This window comes from Oncorhynchus masou, chromosome 28 (assembly GCF_036934945.1).
Source record: "Oncorhynchus masou masou isolate Uvic2021 chromosome 28, UVic_Omas_1.1, whole genome shotgun sequence".
NCBI classification, from domain to species: Eukaryota; Metazoa; Chordata; class Actinopteri; order Salmoniformes; family Salmonidae; genus Oncorhynchus; species Oncorhynchus masou.
Window position 1 is genome coordinate 49,192,575 of NC_088239.1, and position 16,245 is coordinate 49,208,819.

At 40.9% G+C, this 16,245-nt stretch overlaps 1 protein-coding gene across 2 annotated transcripts; it reads right to left on the reverse strand.

The window, feature by feature from the left end:
- Positions 1–5,088: 5,088 nt before the first annotated feature.
- Positions 5,089–10,676, reverse strand: ppp1r3b (protein phosphatase 1, regulatory subunit 3B). 2 transcript variants are annotated; one of them, XM_064943765.1, is made up of 2 exons: positions 10,595–10,676; positions 5,089–7,599 (listed from the first exon to the last, which is right to left on the reverse strand). In XM_064943765.1, exon 2 carries the CDS (start codon positions 7,566–7,568, stop codon positions 6,705–6,707), a length of 864 nt encoding a protein of 287 aa, XP_064799837.1. In that variant the 5' UTR covers positions 7,569–7,599; positions 10,595–10,676; the 3' UTR covers positions 5,089–6,704. The 2 variants fall into 2 exon arrangements, with proteins under 2 accessions (XP_064799837.1, XP_064799836.1); XM_064943764.1 differs by lacking the exon at positions 10,595–10,676 and adding an exon at positions 9,501–9,572.
- Positions 10,677–16,245: the final 5,569 nt, after the last annotated feature.

The following is a 16,245-nucleotide window of genomic DNA, read 5'->3' on the forward strand; positions in this document are numbered from 1 at the left end:
CATAAACTAGACAATGAACATAATTTAATTTTACCGATGACCATTTGAATGCACTGAGATACCGTGACAAGATCCTGAGACCCATTGTCGTGTCATTCATCTGCTGTCATCAACTCATGTTTCAGCATGATAATGCACAGCCAGAAGGTTGTCAGAAGGTTCTGTACACATTTTCTGGAAGCTGAAAATACCAGAGTTCTTCCATGGCCTGCATACTCACCAGACATGTCATCCATTGAGCATGTTTGGGATGCTCTGGGTCAGTGTGTACGACAGCATGTTCCAGTTCCTGCCAATATCCAGTAATTTCGCACAGCAATTGAAGAGGAGTGGGACAACATTCCATAGCCCACAATCAACAGCCTGATCAACTCCATGCGATGGAAATGTGTGGCAATGCATGAGGCAAATGGTGGTCACACCAGATATTGACTGGTTTTCTGATCCACACCCCTACCTCTTTTTTTGTTGGTATCTGTGACCAACAAATGCATATCTGTATTCCCAGTCATGTGAAATCCATAGATTAGGGTTTAATGAGTTTACTTTAATTGACTGATTTCCTTAAATTAACTGGAACTCAGTAAAATCTGAAATTGTTGTATGTTAAGTTGATATTGTCCTTCAGTATACAATAATGGTGAAGCTACAGTACATTGGTGGTCACAGCACAACTCATGCAGAAATACTGGTGCTTACTCCGTGCATGGAAAGTTAATTTAACAGTGGGATGACTAAACATAATTGTAAGGCTTTGTTCCACATACAGTAGTAGTCAAAGGTTTGGACACAACTACTCACAACTACTCACAGCAACTCTCATTCTTGCAACTACTCATTCTTACAACCTCTCTCATCATCACCCAGTGCCTGGGCTTACCTCCACTGTACCCGCACCCCACCATACCCCTGTCTGCGCATTATGCCCTGAATATATTCTACCATGCCCAGAAATCTGCTCCTTTTATTCTTTGTCCCCAACGCTCTAGGCGACCAGTTTTGATAGCCTTTAGCCGCACCCTCATACTACTCCTCCTCTGTTCCGCGGGTGATGTGGAGGTAAATCCAGGCACTGCATGTCTCCAGGTACCCTCATTTGTTGTCTTCTGTGATCGAAAAAGCCTTGGTTTCATGCATGTCAACATCAGAAGCCTCCTCCCTAAGTTTGTTTTACTCACTGCTTTAGCACACTCTGCTAACCCTGACGTCATCTACAAAATAGCTCCCAACACTACTCAGCAAACTGGATGCAGTTTATCACAGTGCTATCCGTTTTGTCACTAAAGCACCTTATACCACCCACCACTGCGACCTGTATGCTCTAGTCGACTGGCCCTCGCTACATATTCGTCGCCAGACCCACTGGTTCCAGGTCATCAACAACACCCACCCGTAGCACGCGCTCCAGCAGGTGTATCTCACTGATCATCCCTAAAGCCAACACCTCATTTGACCGCCTTTTGTTCCAGTTCTCTGCTGCCTGTGACTGGAACGAATTGCAAAAATCGCTGAAGTTGGAGACTTTTATCTCCCTCACCAACTTCAAACATCTGCTATCTGAGCAGCTTAACCGATTGCTGCAGCTGTACATAGTCTTATCGGTAAATAGCCCACCCAATTTTACCTACCTCATCCCCATACTGTTTTTATTTATTTACTTTTCTGCTATTTTGCACACCAATATCTCTACCTGTACATGACCATCTGATCATTTATCACTCCAGTGTTAATCTGCAAAATTGTAATTATTTGCCTACCTCCTCATGCCTTTTGCACACAATGTATATAGACTCTCTTTTTTTTCTACTGTGTTATTGACTTGTTTATTGTTTACTCCATGTGTAACTCTGTGTTGTCTGTTCACACTGCTATGCTTTATCTTGGCCAGGTCGCAGTTGCAAATGAGAACTTGTTCTCAACTAGCCTACCTGGTTAAATAAAGGTGAAATAAAAAATAAAATAAAATTGTCATAATATGTACTTTTTTATATTTTACCATATAGGGCTATCTTCTGTATACCACCCTAACCTTGTCACAACACAACTGATTGGCTCAAACGCATTAAAAATGAACTTTTAACAAGGAACACCTGTTAATTGAAATGCATTCCAAGTGACTACCTCATGAAGCTGGTTGAGAGAAAGGCAAAGGACAAAGGGTGGCTATTTGAAGAATCTCAAATATAAAATATATTTAGATTGTTCAACACTTTTTTGGTTACTACATGATTCCATGTGTTATTTCATTGTTTTGATGTCTTCACTGTTATTCTACAATGTAGAAAATAGTAAAAAAAATAAAAAATAAACCCTTGAATGAGTAGGTGTGTCCAAACGTTTGACTGGTACTGTACAGTGTATTCGGAAAGTATTCAGACCCCTTGATTTTTCCCACATTTTGTTACATTACAGCCTTATTCTAAAATTGATTAAATAGTTTTTTTCCTCCTCAATGTACACACACAACACCCCATAATGACAAAGCAAAAACAGTTTTTTTATGTTTGCAAATGTATACAAAATTAAAGCTGGAAATATCACATTTACATGCACTACCGTTCATATGTTTGGGGTCACTTAGAAAGGTCCTTGTTTTTGAAAGAAAAGCAAATTGACGATATTGTGCAAAGCTGTGTACGAGACCTGTGGACTACTCCCTTCACAGAACAACGTAAACTGGCTCTAACCAGAATAGAAAGAGGAGTGGGAGGCCCCGGTGCACAACTGAGCAATAGGACAAGTACATTAGAGTGTCTAGTTTGAGAAACAGATGCCTCACAAGTCCTCACTGGCAGCTTCATTAAATAGTACCTGCAAAACACCAGTCTCAACATCAACAGTGAAGAGGCGACTCCGGGATGCTGGCCTTCTAGGCAGAGTTCCTCTGTCCAGTGCCTGGGTTCTTTTGCCCATCTTAATCTTTTCTTTTTTTGGCCAGTCTGAGATATGACTTTTTCGATGCAACTCTGCCTAGAAGTCCAGCATCACGGAGTCGCCTCCTCACTGTTGACGTTGAGACTGGTGTTTTGCGGGTACTATTTAATGAAGCTGCCAGTTGAGGACTTATGATAGTTGAGGCATCTGTTTCTCAAACTAGATACACTAATGTACTTGTCCTCTTGCTCAGTTGTGCACCAGGGACTCCCACTCCTCTTTCTATTCTGGTTAGGGCCAGTTTGCGCTGTTCTGTGAAGGGAGTAGTACACAGATCTCATACACAGCCTTAATTTCTCAGAACAAGAATAGACTGACGAGTTTCAGAAGAAAGGCCTGTAATCAAACCCAGAAATGCTGTTGCTCCAGATACTCAACTAGTCTAAAGAAGGACCATTTTATTGCTTCTTTAATCAGTACAGTTTTCAGCTGTGCTAACATAATTGCAAAAGGGTTTTCTAATGATCAATTAGCCTTTCAAAATGCTAAACTTGGATTAGTTAACACAACGTGCCATTGGAACACAGGGGTGATGGTTGCTGATAATGGGCATCTGTACACCTACGTAGACATTCCATTACAAATCAGCCATTCCCAGCTACAATAGAAATGTACAACATTAACAATGTCTTCACTATTTCTGATCAATTTGATGCTATTTTAATTGACAAAAAAATGTTTTTCTTACAAAAACAAGGACATTTCTAAGTGACCCCAAAATTTTGAACGGTAGTGTAAGTATTCAGAACCTTTATCCAGTACTTTGTTTAAGCACCTTTGGCAGCGATTACAGCCTTTGTGGTATGATGCTATAAGCTTGGCACACCTGTACTTGGGGAGTTTCTCCCATTCTTCTCTGCAGATCCTCTCAAGCTCCGTCAGGTTGGATGGGGAGCGTAGCTGCACAGCTATTTTCAGGTCTCTCCAGACATGTTCGTTCGGGTTCAAGTTTTAGAGAAATGTAATCATTGAATATTGTAAGAGCCTTCATTGTCTGCTTATATGCCTCCTTTATCTATCCTACGGTTCTGACTTGGTGTACAGGGAGAACACTAACAATGGCCAATGTTCTGAATTTTGTCACTGTACATTTCAAAAGTGGTGGACAAATAGTTATGGCTACCTCCAACCAAGCTCGCTCATTGAGGTCTTAAAATTACGTATTTGCCTCTTTTCCGCTTGTCGTCCCCTTATGCCATAGTTTGTACATCTCAATTGTCAGTAGAAAACACATTTGTTTATGCAAGTCAGCCATGATTCTTTTTGAAAGGCAGTAAATGAGGCTGAATTAACTGTTTTGCTTCCACACAAGGCTTCGCTGATTGCCAGGTGTGGCAGTGGTAAGGTGTTGGGACTGATGTTGGTACTCCGCAGTTGGGAAAGCTTTATGTAGGCCCTAACAGTTTGTGGGCACCGTTTGTCAGTGGTGGATAAAGTACCCAATTGTCATACTTGAGTAAAAGTTTTGATACCTTAATAGAAAGTTACAAGTAAAAGTCACCCAGCAAAATACTACTTGAGTAAAAGTCTAAAAGTATTTGATTTTAAATATACTTCAGAATCAAAAGTAAATGTAATTGCTAAAATATACTTAAGTATCAAAAGTAGAAGTTAAAGTAGAAATAATTTTAAAATTCCTTAGATTTTCTGTTTGCCCCAAGATTTACATGCTAAAATTGCCAACTCTTATAAGACCCTTTATAAAAAGGAAGCAAATTGTTCTTAGTGACCAAGAAAGATTTCTTCCCCCCCACTCAGTTCATTTTTGTTTTTAGTGTGTTTGATATAGTAGTGAACTCTACAGTAAACAGTCTTATCTGTTAATGTATGGCTTGGTGAATGGTGTCTAAGGGTCTTGCTGAATATAGTTCAGCCGGCAGACCTTTGTACAGGTTGCTATGCGTTGAACAGGCTTCATCAGGCACTTCTATAGACATCTGTTTGAGTATCATAGTTCATAGTGACGAGGTCATGGGATTGATAAGTCAAACAAACCTTTGGTTAGCCCTCCTATCATTTCACTGAATTGCCATCAAAAGGCTTGTTTCATATCACCCACAGTAGTAATACCACCTCTGTGCTGGAGGTTTCAACGAGGAGTTCAAATAAACAAAAAAAATGTAATATTCTTGCAAAACATATTTAATTCTGACATACAAAAATCCATCCTTCATAATTGTTCCTTTAAAAACATATCCAATGACTCTTATTTACATAGAGCAGCATAGTGAACACGGTAAAACATTTTAAATCATCAACAGGAGCAGACAGAAATGTGCATTTCTAAGGTTCCAGTCCCAAGTAAATTCCTGCCATTCCCACCCCTTTAAAATGGAAGGATTTGAACTCAATACACCCACATACCAGAATGAGCTCAGTACAAACATGGTGCAAATCCTGAAGGGACTTAAAAATACCGGTCTATTCTGAAGTCATATCACTTAACATAAATCAACTGAAAGAACTCAGTACAAGAAATGTGATGTGAAAGTACAGACATTTTGATTCCAAATCTATTTGTTAAAAAAAATCATTGAAAGTTTCATCGTAAACATTGCTCTTCCAATTATTTCGACCTGCATCACACATAACAGTGTACATAGTTTTACCAGTTAGTGTAATGGCTTATCCCAACACATACAGTTGGGTCCAGAATTACTAGATCCCTTGACAAAGAGGGGCAAAATACACTGTATAAAATAAATACTGAGCTATATTGCATGAAATGTATATTTTACACTAATACAATTGCTCAGAGATATATATATATATATATATATAAACTACTTGTTAAACAATCTCAAAAAGATAAGGGACAAAATGATTGGATCCTCTGTTTTCAATAGTCCAGCATCCCTGTGTTTGTCCATCCCTTTTTAAGGATAACGACACAATTCACAGTAGGGCTGAGGTATTTTCTGCATGCGCATTGTTCTTTCGAAGGTTAAACCCACCATTGGTGTGCGGGCCAAAGACTACTATTTTCATGTCTTATGACAATAGCACTGGTTCCTATCCAAGTGCCATTGCCATTTAGCAAACTTCAGGCGGTGCTATGGTCATACGACATGAAAATAGAGCTCTTCGACCATGCACACCAATGGTGGGTTTAGCCTTCAAAAGAACAACGCATATGCAGAAAATACCTAATCCCTACTGTAAAATATAGTCATGCATCTTTGATGTTATGGGGCTAAAACATTTTTGAAAAAGGCTCAATTGTTGTTATCCTCGCAAAGGAAGGGTGATGGCATATTGAAAACATGGGATCCCTAAATTTTGACCTCATCTTTGAGAAAAAAAAGTATTACTTGTTAAACAAAATCTTTGTCTGAGCAATTGTATTAGTACAAAATATAATTTATAAATTTTTTGAGCATAGAATAGAGACCAGTTAGAATTTGTTTTTTTACTAATCTTTATCAAGAGATCCAATAATTCCAGAACCCACTGTAGATCAAGTGCAAAAGCTAGATATTAATTGTGTTCTTCTCTTGGTTCAGTCAACATCTACACTGAGATATGCCTGTTAATTATACCTGCTATGCAATCAGTAAATGTCACATCTGAATATACTAGATCTGATAATCCACAGAGTATACAACCCCCATCCCAAAACGTATTTCTTTTTCTTATTGCTTTTGTTCCCCCGAGCATGGCGAGACTGGCCTGGCCTGAAAAAAAACAATAACAAAAAAAAAACTCATTTTCGGGAACAGCCCTTTCTCTGAACAAAAAAAAAAACATTTTACTCTAAGGATGACGGCTTTTCAGTAGTACGGTCTAATATCCTCATATCCTGCATAACTTGGCCACTCTGGGAACATCCCATGGGAGCATCTAGGACTTCCATAGAAGTCGAATTGAATTCCAAGATCAAACGAGTGTCTCTGCTGGTTATTGCTGAAGCTGCCCTGGCCGTCCATCTTCAGAGCAGACCAGATGATCCTGTAGTTTCGGCCCTGGTTACTGTCCCAGTATGTCTGGCCATTGACTTTGTAGCAGATGGCAAACTCTATGTGCTTGTGCGGCCTCAGCTCAGCTGGAAGGGAAACCTCGAAGGCGAAGGTGTCATAGTTCGAGCCTGTGTAGGTGTCCTTCAAGTACTGGCACTCCAAGTCTGTGTAGCTTTTCCAAGTGTCAAAGGTTACACGCACCTTGACAGACTTCTCAAAGGACAGGTTTTTGACTTTCACGGTTCCAGACAGTGCCTTCTCTTTCAGCATGCAGTGCTCTAGGCAGACAAGCTCAGTCTCCAGACGCTGACGGAACAGCAGGTAATCAGAGGAGGGCTGGGTGAAGCCCATTATCAGTTTGTCCTCCTCATTTGGTAACTTGAGTGAAGAGCTGAACAGCTCTGTGATGTTGAGTGGGATGTTAATAGTGTCAAAATGAGAAAAGAACTTCACCTTGGTGAGGGCCAGGCCCTTGTGGTCGGCGAAGGACACTCGCCTTTTAGGTTTCCCATTCTTCTCATGAAGCAAATCTGGTTCAGTCTGCATAGGAGGGGCAGAGGGTTTGAACCGCATGCAGGGCTTCAGACAGGGTCGTAGTGGTTGTAGTGATTTCGGGGACCTCGTGTAGCAGAAGTCATCGTTTGACAGGTAGAGCGGCATGGCCAATTCAATCGGCATGATGGACTTGTGAGGAAAGAGGCTGAATAGACTGAGGGGGAAAAAAAACAAAGATACCAGAACATTGTCATTCGTCCAGTTGCTTCAAACAATGTTTGACAGAATACACATTCTCTTGTGAAATGTATACAGTATCTTTATTGCTGAATTTGCATGTGAAACATTAAGCAACCGTAGGCTAAGTGCATGGCCAGAGCAAACATTGCATAAATTTCATCAGCTGATAGACCAACCCCCAAGTTACTCATGTTCAGCCAACCATCACATGCATTTGATTGTCTGCCGTATAATATCACTGTTTATGTTGTCAAAAGGTCTTCTCTAACCTACTTGCCCAATGTGTATAATCATGGGTATGCCTTAGCATTTGTACAATCCATCATGCAATCATTTGGAAAAGGGAAGGTGATCATGTATAGCCTTGTCCTGAAATGCTGTGGGGTGGGGGTTCTTCTGAAATGCTAAATGAGTTTGAGGTCTCCATAATATCCACATTTCTTGTACTTGACTTATTTTATTGGATAGCCTTGTCTTGAGGTGAGGCATAGGCATGCAACTGATATCTGACAGAAATAGAGTTAAGGAAGTATTTAAGTATGATAGTATCCACAAGTTTGTCTGACTCTTGGGAAGTAAATAAAGGGCCTCCTTGCCAAAGTATCACTTTAAAGCCCATTCTTACTGCACTAAACATCTCACTTCACTAACATGAACTTCAGAACTGAAACGCTACAGATCATTACTTACTACTCAGTGTTACACACATGCTGTCCTTTAATTTCTAATATGCCAAACAAGGGCAATTTAGCAGACACTTTTATCCAGTGCAACTTACAGTTGTGATTCCCTACATTTGCATACTGGACCCCCGTGGGAATCGAACCCACAACCCTGGTGTTACAACTGAGCAAAACAGGACCCATAATTGTCTCTCTTTCTGGTTTCAGTTTTTCTGACAGTTCATTGTGAAACAAAAAAACACGGTACACTAACTAGCCAATAAACTATACCCAACATTAAATGTTAAAGCTTGCGAATAGCCATTGATATGATGGTGCTGCTTAAGGATTTGCCTAATCAGCAAATGTTTTGCCATTCATTCACACTACTTGGCGATACTTTATTAAATCTCGATTCAGAAGCCCGCAATGTCTTATAAATCTCCTGTTCTAGTTGCAAGTAGGAATATATTAAAAGCACTTTTTGCAGAGTGAGGAGACATTTTAGCTAGCAGACATTTCACGTTTCCAAATTCTTTCCATAAACTATCCAGTTTTTTTAAAGTGACAATGCCGCGGCCACGCAACCCAAACAAAGATCTACACACATGCAAGACGCATCTCACGTAATACAAAAAGTGGATTTATGATTTTCCTGGATATTTTTTTGGCGTTCCACCTGCAACTGGAAACATATGTTTATAATACACCGCAGCTTTCTGAATCAAGGACGAAGAAAGTACCGGCAAGTAAAGGTTAGTTGAATGTTGCATGACTGCATTGTCTATGGGCCATATTCAGAGACTATGTATTCTCGACCTCAGAGGCTGAGACTTGAGTTCCTTGGCTATGAACTAACTCAATGTTATAGACTACCACTGCGAATTGGATTACAATCCTGCAAACGTGATGATTTTATTTATCTAACGTTAGTCATGAAACACGCTTACCTTGTGCAATTGGTTTGTAACATTTGCAATGAATTCAGGAAGGATTGACATGATAGGCTACGTCTACTAGTCAGAAATCACCATCTCAGGGGTGAAAGCTCCTCTTCCTTGCCGTTTACATGTAGGCTATATTCAATTTTGCTGCAATGCTACTCTACTATTGCTACAAATCAAAATTAAATAGCAACTTCAAACTGTATCCAAATTCGGTCATTCCACCGTTTCAAATACCAGACTGGCTTCAAGTGAACATGTAGGCCTACCTGTAGCCAATCACAAGTGGGCCGTGGAGGAGCGCTCGGTGAAGTGTCAACTTGGTGAAAGAATATCTAGAGATAGTCGAATGACCGCTCTAACGATGGAAATACATGTCCTCAAAGATAGAAGACAGGCAAGATCAGGCGGGACCATTCTAGCAAATGAGAGGGCAGTTTTGCTCGTCAACAACTGGCACAACACCAATATAGTATTTTTTTTTGTTGTAAATTGCCGGAATGCCACGTGCGTCTTATTAACAACCTAACCATTTGTATTTATTATGGATCCCCGGCAGCAGGTACTCTTCCTGGGGTCAAGCAAAATTAAGGCAGTTTATACAATTTAAAAAACATTACAATACATTCACATATTTCACAACACACTGTGTGCCCTCAGGCCCCTACTCCACCAGTACCACATTTATACAGTACTAAATCCATGTGTATGTATAGTGCGTATGTTATCGTGTGTGTATACATGTGTCTGTGCCAATGTTTGTGTTGCTTCGCAGTCCCCGCTGTCCCATATGGTGTTTTTGTAATCTAATTTTACTGCTGTCATGATTTACATGATGTGGAATAGAGTTTCATGTAGTCACTCTTGTGGCATGTCTTGTGAGGTATGCACAGAACTTCTATTCGATCAAATAAGCCTCACGTAGAGCAAATTAGGAATTACATTTTTTGTTGACTAAATTCGACACTCATTGACTATCATAAAAAAAAAATCCTCACTTCTTGGTCTTATTATCGTGCTTCTCATCTTACTTTCTGTCTAGGTACTAAAGCTAAATCAAAGCTGGTGGATCAATGAAGATGTCCCACTCAGGCCGTTTACCATTACTTTTTTTGTTCTCACAGTTCCAGTCTGCTTAAGCATTTTAAGGCAAGGATGCCCAATATTGGACTAAAATAGCCTAACGTTACTCATCTTAGTCCAAGGATCTTACATGTTCTGTTTAAAGGGTGAATTGGCTCTGGAAGCCAAATTCACCATCTAAAGGTTTATCGATGTTCAATTGTGGAATGGTACTAGCAACATACATCCCTCTACTTTCATATCACATCAATCATTTTACAAATGCAAAATACACACTTACTGTACTGTATACAGTTGCAGCCTACAGTATTTTTCAGGGACAACGGGTTTGTGGCGTCGGTCTTCCGTTTACACACAGGTGTTCGTGACAAAGATGGCTAACTAGTACAGGTAGTCCATGGTCTTCAGTCTGTTTTCCGTAAACAAGCGCTGTAACATGGAAATGTGGCCTTGTGGGAACCCTAGCCCTTTTAAAAGGTGTGTATCAACAACCTTCTGTTTTTTTTTCAAAGTATTTCTCTCTGATATTAAAGATAAGGTCCTGATGTTTCCAAAACCATACCACAAGCAATGCGTGTTAATATTCAGACCATGCATCACGGCTCTTAACAAATCTCATCCTCTATAGAAGACACTTTTATTCAATGATGTATGTGTAATGTAATGGGATTAAGTGCTAGGGCAGAGATACCTGGATATACAGTGCATTGAAAAGTATTCAGACCACTTGTCTTTTTCCACAATTTGTTACATTACAGCCGTATTCTAAAATTGATTAAATTAATGTTTTCCCCTCACCAATCTACACAGAATACCCCCAAATGACAAAGCAAAAACAGGTTCTAAAACATTTTTGCAAATGTGTTTCAAATAATAAACAGAAATACCTTATTTACATAAGTATTCAGATCCTTTGTTATGACGCTGGAAAATGTAGCTCAGGTGCATCCTGTTTCCATTGATCATCTTTTACAACTTGATTGGAGTCCACCTGTGGTAAATTCAATTGATTGGACATGATTTGGACAGGCACAAATATAAGGTCCCACAGTTGACAGTGCATGTCAGAGCAGAAATCAAGCCATGAGGTCTAAGGAATTGTTGCAGCCTTGAAGGTCCCCAAGAACACAGTGGCCTCCATCATTCTCAAATGGAAGAAGTTTGGAACCACCAAGAGTTTCCTAGAGCTGGCCATCCGGCCAAACTGGGCAATCGGGGGAGAAGGGCCTTGGACAGGGAGGTGAACAAGAACCCGATGGCCACTCTGACAGAGCTCCGGAGTTCCCCTGTAGAGATGGGAGAACCTTCCAGAAACACGACCATCTCTCCAGCACTTCACCAATCAGGCATTTATGGCACTACTCAGTAAAAGGCACATGACAGCCAACTTGGAGTTTTTCAATAGGCACCTAAAGGACTCTCAGTCAATGGGAAACAAGATTCTCTGGACTGATTAAACCAGGATTGAACTCTTGAGCCTGAATGCCAAACGTCATGTCTGGAGGAAACCTGGCACCGTCCCTACGGTGAAGCATGGTAGTGGCAGCATCCTGCTGTGGGGATCTTGTTCAGCGGCAGGGACTGGAAGACTAGTCAGGATTGAGGGGAAGATGAACGTAGCAAAGTACAGAGTGTTGAAAACCTGCTCCAGAGCGCTCAGGACCTCAGACTGGGGCGACGGTTCACCTTCCAACAGGACAATGACCCCAAGCACACAGCCAAGACAACACAGGAGTGGCTTCGGGACAAGTCTCTGAATGTCCTTGAGTGGCCCAGCCAGAGGCCGGACTTGAACCCGATCGAACATCTCTGGAGAGACCTGAAAATAGCTGTGCAGTGATGCTCCCCCATCCAACCTGACAGAGCTTGGGAGGATCTGCAGAGAAGAATGGGAGAAACTCCCCGAATACAGGTGTGCCAAGCTTGTAGTGTCATACCCAAGGAAACTCAAGGCTGTAATCGCTGCCAAAGGTGCTTCAACAAGGTACTGAGTAAAGGGTCTGAATACTTATGTCAACATAGTATTTCATTTTTTATATACATTTCCAAAAATGTCTAAAAACCTGTTTTTGCTTTGTCATTGTGGGATAATGTGTGTAGATTGATGTGGAAAAAGTGATTTAATCAATTTTAGAATAAGACAATAACGTAACAAAATGTGGAAAAATTCAAAGGATCTGAATACTTTTCAAATGCACTGTATATATATATATATATTTATTTATTTATTTATTGTACTGACCTCACCTTCTGGATGATACCGGGGTGAACAGGCAATGGCTCGGGTGATTGATGATCTTTTTGGCCTTCCTGTGACATATATATATATATATATATATCACACACACACACACACACACAACCTGTCAAAAGTTTAGGAACACCTACTCATTCAAAGGTTTTTCTTTATTTTTGCTATTTTCTACACTGTAGAATAACAGTGAAGACATGAAAACTATGAAATACCACATATGGAATAATGTAGTAACCAAAAGTGTTAAACCATCAATATATACAGTGGGGAGAACAAGTATTTGATAACCTGCAAAATCAGCAGTGTTTCCTACTTACAAAGCATGTAGAGGTCTGTAATTTTTATCATAGGTACACTTCAACTGTAAGAGACTGAAATTAAAACAAAAATCCAGAAAATCACATTGTATGATTTTGAAATAATTAATTTGCATTTTATTGCATGGCATAAGTATTTGATCACCTACCAACCAGTAAGAATTTCGGCTCTCACAGACCTGTTAGCTTTTCTTTAAGAAGCCCTCTTGTTCTCCACTCATTACCTGTATTAACTACACCTGTTTGAACTCGTTACCTGTATAAAAGACACCTGTCCACACACTCAATCAAACAGACTCCAACCTCTCCACAATGGCCAAGACCAGAGAGCTGTGTAAGGACATCAGGGTTAAAATTGTAGACCTGCACAAGGCTGGGATGGACTACAGGACAATGGGCAATCAGCTTGGTGAGAAGGCAACAACTGTTGGCACAATTATTAGAAAATGGAAGTTCAAGATGACGGTCAATCACCCTCGGTCTGGGGCTCTATGCAAGATCTCACCTCGTGGGCTTCAATGATCACGAGGAAGGTGATGGATCAGCCCAGAACTACACGATAGGACCTGGTCAATGACCTGAAGAGAGCTGGGACCACAGTCTCAAAGAAAACCATTAGTAACACACTACGCTGTCAAATTGTAAGTCGCTCTGGATAAGAGCGTCTGCTAAATGACTTAAATGTAAATGTAAATGTAATGGATTAAAATCCTACAGCGCACGCAAGGTCCCCCTGCTCCAGCCAGCGCATGTCCAGGCCCGTCTGAAGTTTGCCAATGACCATCTGGATGATCCAGAGGAGGAATGGGAGAAGGTCATGTGGTCTGATGAGACAAAAATAGAGCTTTTTGGTCTAAACTCCACTCGCCATGTTTGGAGGAAGAAGAAGGATGAGTACAACCCCAAGAACACCAACTGTGAAGCATGGAGGTGGAAACATCATTCTTTGGGGATGCTTTTCTGCAAAGGGGACAGGACAACTGCACCGTATTGGGGGGAGGATGGATGGGGCTATGTATCGCGATATCTTGTCCAACAACCTCCTTCCCTCAGTAAGAGCATCAAAGATGGGTCGTGGCTGGGTCTTCCAGCATGACAACGACCCGAAAACACACAGCCAGGGCAACTAAGGACTGACTCCGTAAGAAGCATCTCAAGGTCCTGGAGTGGCCTAGCCAGTCTCCAGACCTGAACCCAATAGAAAATCTTTGGAGGGAGCTGAAAGTCTGTATTGCCCAGCGACAGCCCCGAAACCTGAAGGATCTGGAGAAGGTCTGTATGGAGGAGTGGGCCAAAATCCCTGCTGCAGTGTGTGCAAACCTGGTCAAGAACTACAGGAAACGTATGATCTCTGTAATTGCAAACAAAGGTTTCTGTACCAAATATTAGGTTCTGCTTTTCTGATGTATCAAATACTTATGTCATGCAATAAAATGCAAATTAATTACTTAAAAATCATACAATGTAATTTTCTGGATTTTTGTTTCAGATTCCGTCTCACAGTTGAAGTGTGCATATGATAAAAAATTACAGACCTCTACATGCTTTGTAAGTAGGACCTGCAAAATCAGCAGTGTATCAAATGCTTGTTCTCCCTACTGTATTTGAGGTTTGAGATTCTTCAAATATCCACCCTTTGCCTTGATGACAGCTTTGCACACTCTTGGCATTCTCTTAACCAGCTTCATGAGGTAGCCACCTGGAATGCATTTCAATTAACAGGTGTGCCTTCGTAAAAGATCATTTGTGGAATTTTGAATGTTCCTTCAAGTGCAGTCGCAAAAACCATCAAGCGCTAGGATGAAACTGGCTCTCATGAGGACCGCCACAGGAATAGAAGACCCTGAGTTACCTCTGCTGCAGACAATAAGTTCATTAGCGTTACCAGCCTCAGAAATTGCAGCCCAAATACATGCTTCACAGAGTTCAAGTAACAGACACATCTCAACATCAACTATTCAGAGGAGACTGTGTGAATCAAGCCTTCATGGTCGAATTGCTGCAAAGAAACCTCTACGAAAGTACACCAATAAGAAGAAGACGACTTGCTAGGGCCAAGAAACACGAGCAATGGACATTAGACAGGCGGAAATTTGTCCTTTGGTCTGGAGTCCAAATTGGAGATTTTTGGTTCCTACCGCCATGTCTTTGTGAGACACGGTGTGGGTGAACGGATGATCTCCGCATGTGTATTTCCCACCGTAAAGCATGGAAGAGGAGGTGTTATGGTGTGGAGTGCTTTGCTGATTACACTGTGTGATATATTTTGAATTCAAGGCACACTTAACCAGCATGGCTTCCACAGCATTCTGCAGCGATACACCATCCCCATCTGGTTTAGAGCTTAATGGGACTATCATTTGTTTTTCAACAGGAAAACACCTCCAGGCTGTGTAAGAGCTATTTTACCCAGAAGGAGAGTGTAGGAGTGCTGCATCAGATGCATCAGATGGCCTGGCCTCCACAATCGCCCGACCTCAACCAAATTGAGATGGTTTGGGATGAGTTGGACCGCAGAGTGAAGGAAAAGCAGCCAATAAGTGCTCAGCATATGTGGGAACTCCTTCAAGACTTGGAAAAGCATTCCAGGTGTAGCTGGTTGAGAGGATGCCAAGAGTGTGCCAAGCTGTCGTCAATACAAAGGGTGGCTATTTGAAGTATCTCAAATATATTTTAATTTGATTAACACCTTTTTGATTACTACATGATTCCATGTGTTATTTCATAGTTTTGACGTCTTCACTATTATTCTACTATGTAGAAATAGGTTAAAAGAAAGAAAAACTGGTAGTGTATAGCTACACATATATATCTTACCTTGGGGCCAATGTGGAGCTCAAGAGCAAAGGTCCAATAGAGCTCGCCAGCTTGTAGTCCTGAACACCCTAAATAAGTTACCTCTGGTAAGGGTTTTGGGATAAACTCAGAAAATATGGTCTGAGGTTAACACAGGCTTAGGTGACCTTATACGTTTTATTCTATAAGATAATAGCAGTCAGTTAACATGACCTTTACGAATTTTGAGGCGTTTATGTGCTTTGTGTTTTAATAGTACAAAAATGCTTCAAAATTCACAAAAATTGATGTTAGCTGATGAAGATCTCATAGGTTTATATGTGGTGCCAACAGACATGGCAGTTTTGCTTCTAGCTTCTAAGCAACTTTGCAGTATTATTTTTTTTGTGTGTGTTATTTCTTACATTATTTGCCCAACACGTTTTTCGTGTTATTACATACAGCCAGAAATAACTTTTGGATATCAGACTGGCCGCGACCGGGAGGTCCGTGGGGCGACGCACAATTGGCCTAGCGTCGTCCGGGTTAGGGAGGGCTTGGTCGGTAGGGGTGTCCTTGTCTCAT